The sequence below is a fragment of the Sycon ciliatum genome, chromosome 5 (genome assembly GCF_964019385.1).
Source record: "Sycon ciliatum chromosome 5, ocSycCili1.1, whole genome shotgun sequence".
Lineage (NCBI taxonomy): Eukaryota > Metazoa > Porifera > Calcarea > Leucosolenida > Sycettidae > Sycon > Sycon ciliatum.
The window spans coordinates 16,632,280-16,647,193 of NC_088647.1; the positions used below are offsets into that span (position 1 = coordinate 16,632,280).

General features: G+C 49.0%; 2 protein-coding genes and 1 non-coding gene across 3 annotated transcripts; 2 read left to right on the forward strand and 1 right to left on the reverse strand.

Annotated features, from left to right (window-relative positions):
• Positions 1–2,126: 2,126 nt before the first annotated feature.
• On the forward strand, positions 2,127–7,950 carry LOC135816833 (dynein intermediate chain 2, ciliary-like). Its single transcript, XM_065329935.1, has 4 exons — positions 2,127–2,790; positions 2,837–3,852; positions 7,230–7,391; positions 7,726–7,950. Exons 1-4 carry the CDS (start codon positions 2,127–2,129, stop codon positions 7,948–7,950), a joined length of 2,067 nt encoding a protein of 688 aa, XP_065186007.1.
• On the reverse strand, positions 5,438–5,519 carry Trnal-uag (transfer RNA leucine (anticodon UAG)). Its single transcript has one exon. It is a non-coding gene; the product is annotated as a tRNA-Leu (tRNA).
• LOC135816641 (dynein intermediate chain 2, ciliary-like) lies at positions 7,785–12,071 on the forward strand. Its single transcript, XM_065329801.1, has 2 exons — positions 7,785–9,412; positions 11,090–12,071. Exons 1-2 carry the CDS (start codon positions 7,979–7,981, stop codon positions 11,357–11,359), a joined length of 1,704 nt encoding a protein of 567 aa, XP_065185873.1. The 5' UTR covers positions 7,785–7,978; the 3' UTR covers positions 11,360–12,071.
• Positions 12,072–14,914: the final 2,843 nt, after the last annotated feature.

The window sequence follows — 14,914 nt, forward strand, 5'->3', positions numbered from 1 at the left end:
GGTGCCCGGCGTTGCTCTGAGCTGCAGAAGCTCGATGTTCGTTTTATGGACATTATTGTCAACACTGCTTCATTTGGGATCCCCACTTTTACCCAGAATCAGCGCGTCGGTGATCCAGCCAAGCAGTTTGTCTTCCCTGCTTGCCCTCAGCACCCTCCGTTGTGTGTGGGTGCTCTAAGGCAGTATTCTGCTCGCACAGAGAGAGAGTTTCCCGCCCGTTGCCGCCGCGTCTGCCAACCCTCTGCTGCTGTCGCTCCGACGGCCTCACAAGCCGGTCTCACCGAGCACCGTTGCCGCTGAGGTGGCTCCTCACTTCCATGTCGGATGCTGGTGTGGACACCATCGTTTTTCTGATGGCACCACCTTCGGTGCGACTGTCCTTGGCTGACAGTCTGTTATTCCGCCGCTCATGATTGCGGCCGATAGGGTGCACGGCTTCAGTCCGCCGTGTTCTTTTCTCCTACCCATTTGGGTTTTTCTCAGACCTTTTCCTTTCCAAAGGTCCTGTATATACCTGGTGCACCAGTTTTCCCAGGTGTTCCCACTCTGGAGTTTGCATTGTCCGTTAATTCTGCATAGTTGCCAATGCTAAGTTGTATTCCATTTTGGTATGATCTACTCCACTCGCCGTTCCGTGCGTAAGTTTTATGATAATTCCATCTGTACTCAGTGATGGTCATTCGGTGGTCTGTGCCTGGCATAGTGTGGGCTGATTATGCTTGTTTATCATGCCACGCACCTTTTACTAGAACTTTCACTAAGTCCTTGTGTGGACAGTGTGATAGTTTCTTGTTTCCGCTCAGGGTGGGAACCGACTTTAAACAAGACATAGTTATATCTCACCGGAAACTCCGACATGCAATTTCCCATTTCACAAGCAATGGAAAATTGTGTAGTGAAGTGGGAATTGTATAAGGAGTTGGAGGTGAGATATAACTATGTCCCACCCACCCACCCTGTTTGGGTTTGTTCTCCATGAAAATAGGCCTGAAGGCTGAAGGGCCTTGGATGAGCTGCATCAAGTACAGCTTCATTAGAATATTGAACTTAAAAAAAATGCTGTGTTCGAGCATGAAATCGCGTAAATCGCGAGGGCTAGACATAGTTATATCTCACCTCCAACTCCTTATACAATTCCCACTTCACTACACAATTTTCCATTGCTTGTGAAATGGGAAACTCCTCGCCAAAGCAGAGCGTCTTCCGGTCATGGGGTGCGCATGCGAGAACGGCTCACACCTCATGACTGGCTGTTCACAAACTGACAAAGCTAGCGGGTAGAGGGGTGGTACTACATGTAACGATGGCCTCGGCTAGCTAAACCGCGAAGGTCACAATCTGTCAATCATCATTATCGACTGGATTAGGTCCTTGATCCCCTGGCATGTACGTCTGCACTACAGGTAGATCTACATGAATATACAACTACAACTACATAATCATTGTACTTACTTACAAGTAGCGTCCGTCTACTGGCTGCGCCGTTCCAAAACTCCACTGATGATCATGTAGATCCGTTCCTCCAGTCTAGTCCTGTCTCCAGTCTCCACTCCAGTTTACATATCTCGCATTGCGAGCAGGCAACACACGTAGATCTACATGTACTTCTCTGTACTTTTTTTGTAGACCCGCACGCAGCTGCGTAAACTCTGACAGTTTGGTGCTGTAGCCAGTGTAGATCTACAATCATGGTGTAGGCCAGGGACTACTGGCAGTACTGCGAGCCAACCGCTGCGTCGGCTCTAGTCTACCGTCCTGCAGAACTCCATTTCCTCTCCTTTCTCACATAACAAGTTTCTGTCTGGGTTGGTCGACGGGAAACGTTCCTGGCCCTCAACCATGAGTATCGAAAAAGATAACCTGCAGTTGATACGTGAGGCCGTTGCTTCACTTGCAGCCAAGGATCGAGAGAAGGAGAACGCCAAGCTGAAAGAAGCCGAGCGCCGGGCCAAGGCAAAGAAGAAGAAGAGGCAGCGGCCAGACGGGAGGCGCAGCTAAACGAAGTCATAACCCGAGTGTTGAAGGCCACAAACCCTCGATTACCGTCCAACGTAACACGCTATAACTACAAGGAGGGCGCTTACAAGTCTATCGGTATTACGGAGCACATGGTCGTCCACTGGGAGATGCCCAGCTATCTCATTCGGGCGGATTCTGAAGAGGCTGAAAGACAACGCTCGCGCGCCCTAGATTACGAGAGAAGCGGCTCGCTCACCACCACCACCTCCCGATGTTTCTCGCATTCGCTAGACCCGGACGAGCAGAGTGACGAGGACGAGGACGACGACAACGACGATGAGGATGATGACGGGGAGGAATCGTCGACCAGGAGAGCAAAGAAGGAGAAGAATGCGGACGCATCCAGAGAGGGCGGCGGTGCTGCCGCAACTGCCGATGCTGGCGGAGACTCGAAGCTATTGATCCAGTTCAACTACATCGATCGTGAAACTCAAACCTTGGATACATCGTTTACATCGACACGCGAGACGATGACCGTTCCGCCAAAGCGCGCCGGCTATTCAGACAGTGTCACTCAGTGGGAGATCTACGACAGGTGCATCGAGGAACAAGCGCGCTTGGAAGCGGAGAAGAAGCGGAAAGCGGCTGCCAGTGCGCGCCAGCCGGCAGGCGGAGCGCAGGCGCAGGCAGCGGCGGAACCTGAGCCACTACCGGACGAGCCAGACGAGCTTGAGATCACGATCAAGCTGGAGAACCTGGAGCCCAGCGGTGGTTCAGGAGGCAAGAAGAAGAAGACAGGTGGCATAGGGGGCAAGGGTGGTGATGATGATGGTGACGCCGAGGAGCCTGTGAAGGAGCACGATTGCTCGGCCATCAGCAAGGTGGCCAAGGTCATGGAGCGCATGGTCACGCAGAACGGCGTGCGCGATCGCATTCACGACATGGTGTACTTTGACGATCCGCGTGACGGCACGTCAGGCTACAAGAAGGCCGGCACGCTCAGTGCTACACCTGTGGAGCGTGAAGGGTAACTACGGGTTCGGTATAGCGGTGAAGTCGTTCTGCCTGTGCCCGCGCTACTCGGACATGTTCGTCGCCACCTACTGCAGCGTGGACCTGATTGACAAGGTGGGCGAGGGGTCGGTGTGCCTGCACACGCTGAAGAACCCGGCGTTCCCCGACCACGTGATGGACATGGCGAGCGGCGTGATGAGCGTGGACGTGCACCCGAAGCAGTGCCACATGCTGTGCATCGGAATGCTGGACGGACGCGTGGCCGTCCTGGACGCCCGTCGGCCCAGCGCCAACGCCATACTGTGCGAGAGCCCTGTGCTAGAGCGGCACACGGACATGGTGTGGCAGGTGCGATGGCAGAAAGACGACCCGCAGCGCCGTCTCAACTTCTTCAGCGTGTCGTCCGACGGCTTCATCGCTCAGTGGACGGTGACGAAGGACGCGCTCGCACGGCGCAACATCACCCCCATCATGCAGCTGAAGGACAAGGCGAAAATCCCCATCATCCCCGAGCCGTGGATGGAGCCGGAGAAACAGCTGAACTTGGCGCGTGGAAGCTGCTTTGATTTCATCCCCACCCTGGACAACGTGTACCTGATAGGAACCGAGGAGGGAATCATACACAAGTGCTCCACGCTTTACCAGCAGAACTACATCCGCTTATTCCAAGCGCACAACTTCACCATCTACGCGGTGCGTTGGAACCCATTCCAGCCGCGTGTGTTTGCGACGTGCGGAGTGGACTGTTGCGTGAAGATCTGGGATGATGAGCGGCCAGAGACGCCGCTGTTTGTATTCGACCTGGACGACCCCGTGATTGACTTCTGCTGGGCATCGTACTCGTCAACCGTGTTTGTAGCTGGCACAATGAACGGATATGTAAGTGAATTCCATGTGTTTGTATGTACATGGTGTGTGTGTGTGTTTGTGTGTGTTTGTGTGTGTTTGTGTGTGTGTATGTGTGTTTGTGTGTGTGTATGTGTGTTTGTGTGTGTGTATGTGTGTGTGTGTGTGTGTGTGTGTGTGTGAGAGAGAGAGAGCGTGCGAGCGTGTGTTGGCGTGCTCACTCGTGCACGTGTGTGCTCATATGTTTGTCTGTATGCTGCGAGGTGTTTCAATGTGGGTACCAGTATATGCTCCAGAGCCGGGTCAGCCGGGTCAGCGGCCCGGTTGGGGTGTACTTGGACCCGTTTGGAAAAAGAACACTGGGTCACTTGTGACCCGGTTGGAAATACATATACATCACGGATTACTGTAAAAACCATTATTCTAACGAGGCGCATATACAACGATTACCTAAAATTGACTGGTTTACGTGAACAAAAGGTAACAATTCTGACTCGTTCTCAACGCTCAATAGGAACAGTACTGTATCGATTTCTGTATAAGGATTTCTATTTTAACAACAGATTTCTCATCGTTAACTCGTTAAAATTAGCACTTCGTTGTATAAAAAGTAAAAAGGACCAAGGAACTACAAGTTACACTATAATGTCCACTAACACCACCATTGATTGTTTAGTAACTGGTGGTGTTAGTGGATATTATAGTGTAACTTGTAGTTCCTTGGTCCTTTTTACTTTTTATAAATAATCCTTGGCTCTCCATCCTACTTCGTTATATACATCCGGGCTTTTACACTAGTCGCCTTGACAGGTTCAAGTAGTTAGTTACTGCACAGTAGTGACAACAGTGACTGAGTGCTACTACGCAACATAACTACACGCGTCGCAAAAGAAATCCGACCCAGGAGCTGAAAGCAGCACCACGGCTCATGCAGCCCTCGGATGGGTTTTTGGACCATGCATGATGTAACTGGAATGGAAAAGCACTGCTACTTAAAGTCTTTTGACTCGTGGGTCGGATTTCTTCGGCCACGACAGTACTTTGTGCGCCATCCCAAGAAATTTGTTTTCACGGGGAAAAAACTAATGATGAACATGCCACGATTTATCGTGTACATTACATGTAATACATTGTGTCCAGCTTGAGTTTGCACAATGGGTAAAGACAGGGAATTATTGACTTGGTCGCGGGTGACTCTATCTATGTGAGCGCAGTCACGGCAAAGGGATAATCTATGCCAATATGGCGAGTTTTCGAAGATCCTTGATGACCTGAACAAACAAAACTCGGCGTGATCTTGTTTCATGGAACCTGGATGCGGAGCTGCATACTCTGGTTTATGTAAATTACTCTGGACCTGATTGTGCGTGGCCAATAATACTGTAGCGGACATTGACATCCGTTGAGAAGTCAAGCGGCCACGGGGCGCTGGCCTTGCAGCCGCAAACACAGCGGGTCCATTTCTCCAGTGTTAACGTGAACTACAGGGCATGTACTCGCTAAAAGTGACGTAAGTAAGGGCGCCGGCCCCGGTCATCCCATCGGATTTCAATGTCCACAACAGCAGCATCCTTTGAGATGATCGTAAACAAATTAAAAAAGTATAAAAAAGAAATCCTGGCAGCGTTGGGATTCGAACCCACGCCTCAGAAGAGACTGGAGCCTAAATCCAGCGTCTTAGACCACTCGGCCACGCTACCATTCACGAACTATCTGGCTAGTGCTTCGCTGAACAATATGGAGCGACAGGATTTGAAGTTGCACTGGTTGTTGGGACACAGCAAGATTTGCCCAGATCCCCGGAAAAATGCATTTCTGAGTTATTTTTTCATGAAGTATCACCAGTGATATGAGTCATGACTACTGTTAGAAAACTTATGCTTAGATTACTGTAAAGTGAGAAACGTTCGCTAGAGATGAATTTTCCCTATTTTCACCACCATCACACATTCGAGAAAATAAATCGCCGCACACTGCTCTGTACATTGATCGTAGACAGTAAGGTCCAACTGAAGAGATACGATCGCAAAAGTTTCTCATCGTGAACCAGCCCAATTCATGAAAACGCGAAATGTGTGCGCCGCGAAAGTTGATCGCGTTTTAAGAAGGCGCAAGTAGCAAAGATCTGATAGACCTGTCCTCCCTGAATTTGATGATGGTTGTGATTAGTGGTCCTCACGGTTAGCCGCGGGTACCCGTGAAGACCTCGGGTAGCTCGGGGAGAGAGAATAGTACCCAAAACCCGAAGTCGGAGATGACATAATGTACAGTGCACATGTACAAAATTATGTAATACTCCGCAGGTCAAGCTTCAGCCGCTCTGAACCTACCCAGAGCTACGTCTCGTTATGGCCTTAAAATTATTTCATTTTTGGCAGCAGACAGATGGAACATGCTTCCACCTGGATGTCGTCAAGCTAAGACCCTTTCAGCATTTGTCACAAGCACCAAGTCATTCCTAGGGTTCCCAGTAAAAAGGCAACGCCTGTTGGGATTCCCTAGTAAAATAATAAATTCTTCTACTACTACTACTACCCAGTGTGTAGCTGTAAGGGAAGGGGTGCATTGTGGAGTTACCATGGAAACATCACCCGATCGGGTACCCTTGCAACCCGTAGAAAACTACCCGAACCCGATACCTGAAGAAAATGCTACCCGACTCAGCCTTAGTTGTGATGCTGATCACCGGGGTCTGGAGAACTTTAAAGGGATGCTCCTGCAGTTATCTTTCCGTTTTGTACAGAGCCTGACGATGTAATGGAGTCTGGCCCCTGTGCCCTGGGGTATTTCTCTGTGCCCCGGATAGGGGCAGTCCTAGGCATCCTGTACCGTAGTCCTTGGTTCACTGTACACTGCTTGATTGGTGTGACATATATTATAATATCAGCTTGCACCGCAGTCAGTCTCAATACAGCAGTGTGGGATTTCACCGACCATAATACTGCCGTGGACATGGATATCCAGTCGATTGATCGGGGCCTGCGCCCTCAGCGCCTACTGAACAGTGCACAATCATGTTGATCCGATACGACCAGTGTGCTGCAGCGCATAATAAGTTCATGTATGTCATCAGGTCATGCGCATATACTGCTTACCCATGGCTGCATGGCCAGCACCCTGAGGCCGCTAGATGTGCGACCGGATTTCCATGTCCACGACAGTACATGATGTATTGCGCAAGGATCGTTTTTAAGAGATGATGTTTTCCTGGCTCGGAAGTATGCCACAACATTACAGCTGTTCGACATTGTATGGCTAAGAACAAGTCGCCACCAGCAAGAAACACAGCACACCGTATGTGTAACACACCCATCCCAATAGATCACCCACTACACACGTGTACAACCATTGAAAAACAATCACTGTTTCGTTTGCTTCCTTTTGTCCCATGCCGGTGTGCGCGTGTGCAGGCCCATGTGTACGACTTGGACATTGACAAGTACAACCCGCTGTGCAAGCAGGACGTCATACCGTACAGCAAGAATCACCTCACCAAGGTGCACTTCGTCCCGTCGCAGATGCTTCTCATTAGGGACCTTTCGCATTTGCTACGAATCGAATGCAAAACGAAAGTTTGATTCGGCTCGTAATCGTTTCGTTGAAAACAGAATTCAGGTTTCGCAAGTCGTAATGCAAATGTGCATGGCAACTACGAATACGGCCGGTAGCTTGGCATACGGGTGTGTTCGCGCACACATGCATGGATCATGGAATCAAGGGAAAAATGTGTACCTGGCAAAAAATGTGTACCTGGCCAAATAAATGTGTACCTGACGGATTCGGAGCGTGCCACGAATGAAGAGGCTTCCATTCGTGAAAACGAGCTCTCCGCGGCGACTCTGACGAATCCTCGAACCCAGGTGACGAATCAGCATTCGTTTCGTATCCGTAGGCGTGGTGCGAAAGGTCCCTATTGCCGGCGACGATCATGGCAACATACACACGTACAAACTCTCACCCAACCTGCGCAGGGGCGTGCGCAAGACGTCACGCCAAAGCCAGTTGCGCAAGATGAACGAAGTCATCGCCTGGGTGTGGGAGCCAGCCGATATGGCCAGTGGTAACAAGAAGAAGAACAAGAAGGGTGGCAGAGGCGGCAAAGGTAAGGGTAAGAAGAAGGCGAAACACTAGGAGCAGCTGCTGATGTAGCCACACTGGCATGTCGCATGTATCCCTCCTACTGCATAGTGCACACAAGGTGTTCAAGCAGCCACGCTTGCTAGTCGGATGCGGCGTCCTACAGGAAAGTGCAACTGTGAGTAAGGAGTTTTTGTATACGCGTAGTATTACCAGCTTTGCACGGCACTACACTCCGATTCCCATTAGACAGCATAACATTTGCCAATGTCGGATCCGCGTGACGGATTTAGTGAAACCTTGTCTCATGAATCAAAAGTTCAGTTGCATGGCTTTGTTGTGGAGCGTCACACAGTGGGAGATTTACGACGCGTACACCGAGGAGCTGGAGCAGCAGAAGCACGAGAAGGAGGCCAAGGAGAAGAAGGGCGGCCGCGACGAGACGGCAAAGCGTTGGGGAGACGATGAGCTGGGTATGACGTCATCGTCGATGGCACTGGAGGATTGCCGGCCGGTGGCCAGAGCGGCAAAGATCATCGAACGCATGATCAACCAGAACACGTATGATGGTATTGGGCAAGATTTCAAGTACTACAAGGACCCTCTGGACGATTCACGCAAACCCATCGGTACTCTGATGCCGCTGTGGAGATTCGCCTATGATGGCACCAAGAAGATGACCGTCACCACCATCGGCAACAACCAGCGGTACCCAGACCTCTTTGCCGTCGGCTACGGCTCGTTCAGCTTCGAGCAGCCAGCCAAGTTCGGCCTGGTCTGCTTTCACACACTGAAGAACCCGTCGTTTCCGGAGTACGTGTTCCGCCTGGGCAGCGGCATCATGTCTCTGGACATTCACCCGGAGCTGTGCCACTTTGTGGCGGTGGGCCTGTACGACGGAAGCGTGGCCGTCCTGGACGTGCGTCGTCCAGCCAGCGAGCAGCCCGTATTCCAGTCAGCCGTCAAAGATAAGCACATTGACCCGGTTTGGCAGGTGCGCTGGCAAAAGGAGGACTCCGAGAAGCGTCTCAACTTCTTCAGCGTGTCTTCGGACGGCCACGTTCCCTGCTGGACCATAATCCGCATACAGCTCGAGCGGCAGGAGATCGTCACCGTTCGCCTGCTCAACAAACCGCAGCCAACGCCCAAGAAGGGTGTTGAAGTCGAGGTGTTCAACGACCTGGCACGGGCGACTTGCTTCGACTTCAGCCCGGTCGTGGACAACATCTATCTGGTCGGCACTGAAGAAGGCATCGTCCACAAGTGCTCCAAGACCTACAGCACCACGTTCCTGGACTCGTTTCAAGCCCACAGCAACGCCATCTACTCGATTCGCTGGAGCCCGTTCCAGCCCCGCGTGTTTGCCACATGCAGCGCCGACTGGACACTGAAGCTCTGGGACGGCGAGAAGCTTTCTTCGCCGCTGTTCAAATTCGACTTCACTGACGCTGTGACCGACTTTGACTGGTGTCCGTTCTCAGCTACAGTGTTTGCCGTGTCCACTGAAGATGGAACTGTGAGTTGTGTACTGTGCACTAGGCTGTTTAGTGTAGGCTTAACTGCACATAACATCTAAATGATCACAGTCCACTGCACAACATTGCGCGGATTCTCAGTTCAAGTACTTTGAAATTGCGTTCATGGTGTGACGACGTGTGCGACTGCAAAGCAGAGTGCTGCTCATTGAAATCCAATCTTGTAGGCCAGCATGTAGCGGCGCACGCCGGTCATTTCCAGACCTGGCTATCCCTGTGATTGGAGCAGTCAAATCTTTCGAATATTTAAGTATGCGCACAATGATGTGGCCGAAAAGCAGTGTACATAACTGTGTATCATGGGCCGTGGAGAGGGGGGGGGGGGGGGGTGGCGATTATGCAATGATTGTGCACTATTATGCAATGATTATGCAATGATTGTGCAATGATTGTGCAATGATTGTGCACTATTATGCAATGATTATGCAATGATTGTGCAATGATTATGCAATGATTGTGCAATGATTATGCAATGATTGTGCAATGATTGTGCAATGATTGTGCAATGATTGTGCAATGATTATGCAATGATTGTGCAATGATTATGCAATGATTATGCAATGATTGTGCAATGATTGTGCAATGATTATGCAATGATTGTGCAATGATTATGCAATGATTGTGCAATGATTGTGCAATGATTATGCAATGATTGTGCAATGATTATGCAATGATTATGCAATGATTGTGCAATGATTGTGCAATGATTGTGCAATGATTATGCAATGATTGTGCAATGATTATGCAATGATTGTGCAATGATTGTGCAATGATTATGCAATGATTGTGCAATGATTATACAGAAATACACTATACATGCTGTAGAATTCTGCAAGAAGTGCACCGATAGTGGCGCTGGTTAAGCACCCTGGTGAGGCATGCCAACTCTTTGGCCAGTTCTCTGTAGACCTATCAGCCGAAACTCAAAAGTTCGTCAGCATGCTTCGACTGGAAACGCAGAGTGGCTGTGATTGCGCGGTATTTCTGTGCTTTGAAATCAAAACTTCAAGGATTACGCGAGGTCAACGCGGAACTTGCGCCAGAATAAGAATGAACGGCGATTATGCAAAAAACTGCACGTCTGTGTAATAGCGTAATCTGCGGGACACAGGCCTGGGAAAACTGGGCTGTGCGCTGGTGCAGGCCATTACCTTCTTCATCTGATCTGATTTCGGACTCTGCAGCATTCTACATATACGTGCTCATGTGCACACACACACACACACATACACATACACACACACACACACACACACACACACACACACACACACACACACACACACACACACCTGGTCCTGGTCCTGGTAAACACTGCCATTACGGTCACGTGTCCCCTTACGGGGCCGACAATATAGAACGACGAGCGGGACACACACACACACACACACACACACACACACACACACACAAACACACGCGCGCGTACAAATCACATGAATTTGGGGCTAGATCGCCTCACTCTCTCTCCAAGGAGGATGCTGGATAAAATGTGGTCAGATGCACATAATTATATCATTTTATCTGCTCCTTGTGCAGTGTTCGCGCAGTGGTATTGTAGAATTAACACTCACAATGTTTACATTAGATGTACGTGAAGTGATACAAGCACTCGCGATGTGTATCGACCTGCTTCTGGCGCTCTGTCTCTTTCGTAGGTCCGCGTCTTTGACCTGAGCGTGGACAAGTACGACCCACTCTGTCAGCAGCTGGTCACGCAGAAGAAGAACATGCACCTGACCAGGGTCCGCTTCAACAAGGAGTTCCCCTTCTTGCTGGCTGGGGATGATCGCGGCTATGTGCAGTCTCTGAAGCTGTCGCCAAACTTGCGCCAGGCCCTTGCGTCCAAGACCTACTCAACGGAGACTGAAGTCGCCAAGATGGACAAGCTCATCGCCTGGGTTCAAGAGCCAGCAGAGCACAAATAATCATGCGAGGCGAGTATGCGTTCTCAGATTGCCCCTGGAAAAGCAGGTCAGTAGATTTGTCACAGACTGTGCGGTGCTCCGTGTTTGCTGTGGTTTCTGCGACTGTTGACCGTGGCCATTTCCCCAGGCCCTGGTATTGATTGAGAAGATCGCTTTGAGCAACTGTTGGAGAGCTATGGAGAACAGGTTACCATCAAGTCAAAACACTGATCTAGGAGTGGAACTAGACAAGGGAGTATTCACCGACTTGAGATACAGTATGCCTTTGTCACACTTCTGTTACATTGAACATTAGGAAATAGTGAGTTCCTTGTTAGGCTAGTGACTATGATGATACATGTATGTTGTTTTTTCAATTTTTCTTGAGCAATTATTTGATTGTATATTGCAGACACGCATGTGTATATACTAGTATATACATGTATTATAGTCTGGATAGAGATATCGCTACGATTCTAGTGCCCAGTCATTCTGGATTTGAATTGGAATGAACACTAGGAAGCCTGCATATTAGCATAGAGTCAAGTGTACCCCTGGCATATCTGTACCCAATCATGCTGGGGCAGTGTCCCCACGCGTGGACTGCCTGGGACTTCCTGGGACAGGCCTCCGAAGTACATACGTGTGTGACTGTCTGTATGCATGTCATTTTGATTTGATCTAGTAATGGTGTGCTCTAGACTCATCCGTGACTTCTGCCAGCAAACTGAGATATGCCGTGGTGTTGCTTGCTAACTACCCGGTGTGTGTGTTCAAGTCGAAGAGGCGGATGTACTCATCGTCATGAACTGGGTGTTGCTAGCATGCCTCACCAGCGCAGGCCACTTTAGAGCCCCTTCTATCCCCAATGTTGTGCTTTCACAACACACACTATGCACGGTGACCAGGTGATTTGGGCACCCAGGAGCACGTGACCGCTTGTTCAACCATGTTCGATTGGGAATAAAGGAGGAACGCTGCATCGCAGCCTTTTCGGACCAAAACCAGTCGACTCAGCGTCCAAAAGACTACAACATATGGGCCAATTGCGGTCACCCGTGCTTTTATAAGAACGACATACTTGTACAACTTTTAGTGAAATTTTGCATACAAATCCCCATCTAGTAGGGCACAGTCACCCAGTTTCGGTGGAAGTGCGCGAGTTCGATTGGGAAAAAAAGAAGGAAGGGAGCGTCGCAGCTTCCTCGGACCAAGACCATTCGACTCAGCACCCAGAAGACTACAACTGGTGATTATTATTATTATTATTATTATTATTATTAGACACAATCTCATAGCATGTGACAAGCATAGCTAATGCAGGGACAGAATCCCCTGAGACAAGGGCGTTGAGCCAGCCACGTGAAAATTTGATTTTAGGGTATACTTCCCCTTAAAGAGGTAAAATGTTTTTTCTGCAATCCCCTGTGGAATCCTCTTCCAAAATGCATGTTTGTTTCTGAAGTCAATTAATTTTGTCCAAAAAGCAAGCCATAACAAGAATAGGATTTCGGCCAGGTTTTGCTTCAAAAGCACTGAATTGGGAAAACCATCAAAGTCCAGGCCGTTTGACCCTGCCTCGCAGAACAGTGCACTGTGCGGTTCGAACTCCAGTTCAGGTACCCTTTTTGGACTCTTCTTCAAATTTCAAATTTCGCAGCACTGCACTGTGTGTGATAAAATCATGAAAAATCGCCAAATGCGGGAGCTCCTAAGGGCCAGTGTCCATTTTTTTTACGAATGGACTATAGCATCAGATTATATTCTGATCATGTTCACGTTGCTCCATTTTATCACATACATGTACATCTACACTCCAAAGTACTGGTTAGCCGAAGCTACAGTTGAAATATGAAAAGCTAGACGTGGCATGCAGCTGTACTGTACAGCAGGAGAGTAAATAATATCAAATGAACAACTTTCTATGAGACAAACAAATATTCTGGAAGGAAAAGGTACAGACTTGTCAAGTTATACATAAGCAGTCGGAACCGATGAAACATTTACATACGGATAAAATAATTATTACTTGAATCGTCAAAAGAGTGGAGAAAAGAAAAAAGAAAGGAAGGGGACGGTGAAACTAGAGGTAAAAATAGTATACCGTGTTATATTGTTTGCAAAGTGAAGGCTGTGTAGTGTAGATATGTAGTGTAGATATGTAGCTTGTAACGTCTTCAAATGAGTGAGACCATAAACACATTTACGTGGCAAAACAAGGAAATGTTTATCAGCACACACACACACATGTGCACAATCAGCATTATCAATGAGGTGATTGGCCACAGAAGAATTCCGTTTCCGATCAACGGCGCGAACATGCACTAACCCGTGAATTAGATGTACGATTCGACTCATCCGGTGTTGTCGCACTCCAACACACACTCCTACACATCCACACGCACACCAGGGGCGTGCTGATTGTAATGACATTCTGTGTGTTTGTGGCATAATGTACTTGATGTGTGGTTTTGCTCAAACATGTCCCTCTACTACTCTACACCTTATTCACCGTCTATTGTAATCGACTCGCCGTACTAGCGTATTGTAATCGACTCGCCGTACTAGCGTATTGTAATCGACTCGCCGGTGTTGTTGAGACGGAAATATGGATACCACTTTCCTCCACCGCTAGCGTGGTCAGAGGGTAGGCTGAGGATCTTCACTCGTTCCATGCCTGCGAACAACACCTCGATCCTCTGACGATCTACATCGATAGTCAAACACACGTCGCAATCCTTGCGAGGTAAAACGAAGTCAGACGACTTGTCATGCGCATGCTGTTGACAATGGTCTTCGCACACCCACCATCCTTGCACCGCATTGCACGTCTCTGCTTCTCTGACTGTAACCCTGTTCTTCAGCTTTGCTACACCCATGAAGATGTTGTGATGATCTTCCCAGTTGGTCTTGAACAACCAGCATGCTCTGCCAGATGAGTATCCGTAAGTACCTACAGCCATTGCACAATCAGTATTAGTAGCGGTGACAGTGCAGCTGTCCTCAGAGAATGATAGTGATGTTGAGCGTAAATCACGGTAGAATTTATTGGAGTAACGACGCACATACCATGTGACCATCTTCTTTTCAGCTGATGATACATGTACAGGATAACCACCAGGGACAAGTTGGAACGCTTCAGTCTCACATACTGGTTTACCGTTGTCGCTGCGGCCCACTGTTAACTGCATTTCCTGCACATGATCATCAGGGTGTATCAAGCTTACACGGACATCATCCGGGACGGTATCAACGTCAAGTGGTCGATTGTCAAAGCCTTGGAGTAGAAATTGGAGGAAAGTCATAACTGCTTCCGGTGTTGACTTCTTCATAAGCATATAAGGCACCATCCTCTCAACGTCCACTCTAGTTGAGAACACAGTTGTTTGTGACTTTACAGTCTTGACAGCATTCTGCACTGCTTCATCATCAATGGTCACACCTAGCTTTCCAGTGATATGAATCATTGGTGTGTCCAGGTCTTCTGATGTCATGCTACTCGTAGCGTCCAGAATACTGCTGTGAAGCGATAAGACATGCTGGTCCATTGTTGATACTGTGTCTATGGAGGAAGCA

Bases quoted from the DNA above. Each gene is read 5' to 3' on its own strand.
- LOC135816833 (XM_065329935.1), top strand. From the start codon at position 2,127: ATGCCCAGCTATCTCATTCGGGCGGATTCTGAAGAGGCTGAAAGACAA. The intron at 2,791-2,836 runs GTGACGCCGAGG...CTCGGCCATCAG, and splicing joins CAAGGGTGGTGATGATGATG to CAAGGTGGCCAAGGTCATGG. The intron at 3,853-7,229 runs GTAAGTGAATTC...GCGCGTGTGCAG, and splicing joins CTGGCACAATGAACGGATAT to GCCCATGTGTACGACTTGGA.
- LOC135816641 (XM_065329801.1), top strand. From the start codon at position 7,979: ATGTCGCATGTATCCCTCCTACTGCATAGTGCACACAAGGTGTTCAAG. The intron at 9,413-11,089 runs GTGAGTTGTGTA...TCTCTTTCGTAG, and splicing joins TGTCCACTGAAGATGGAACT to GTCCGCGTCTTTGACCTGAG.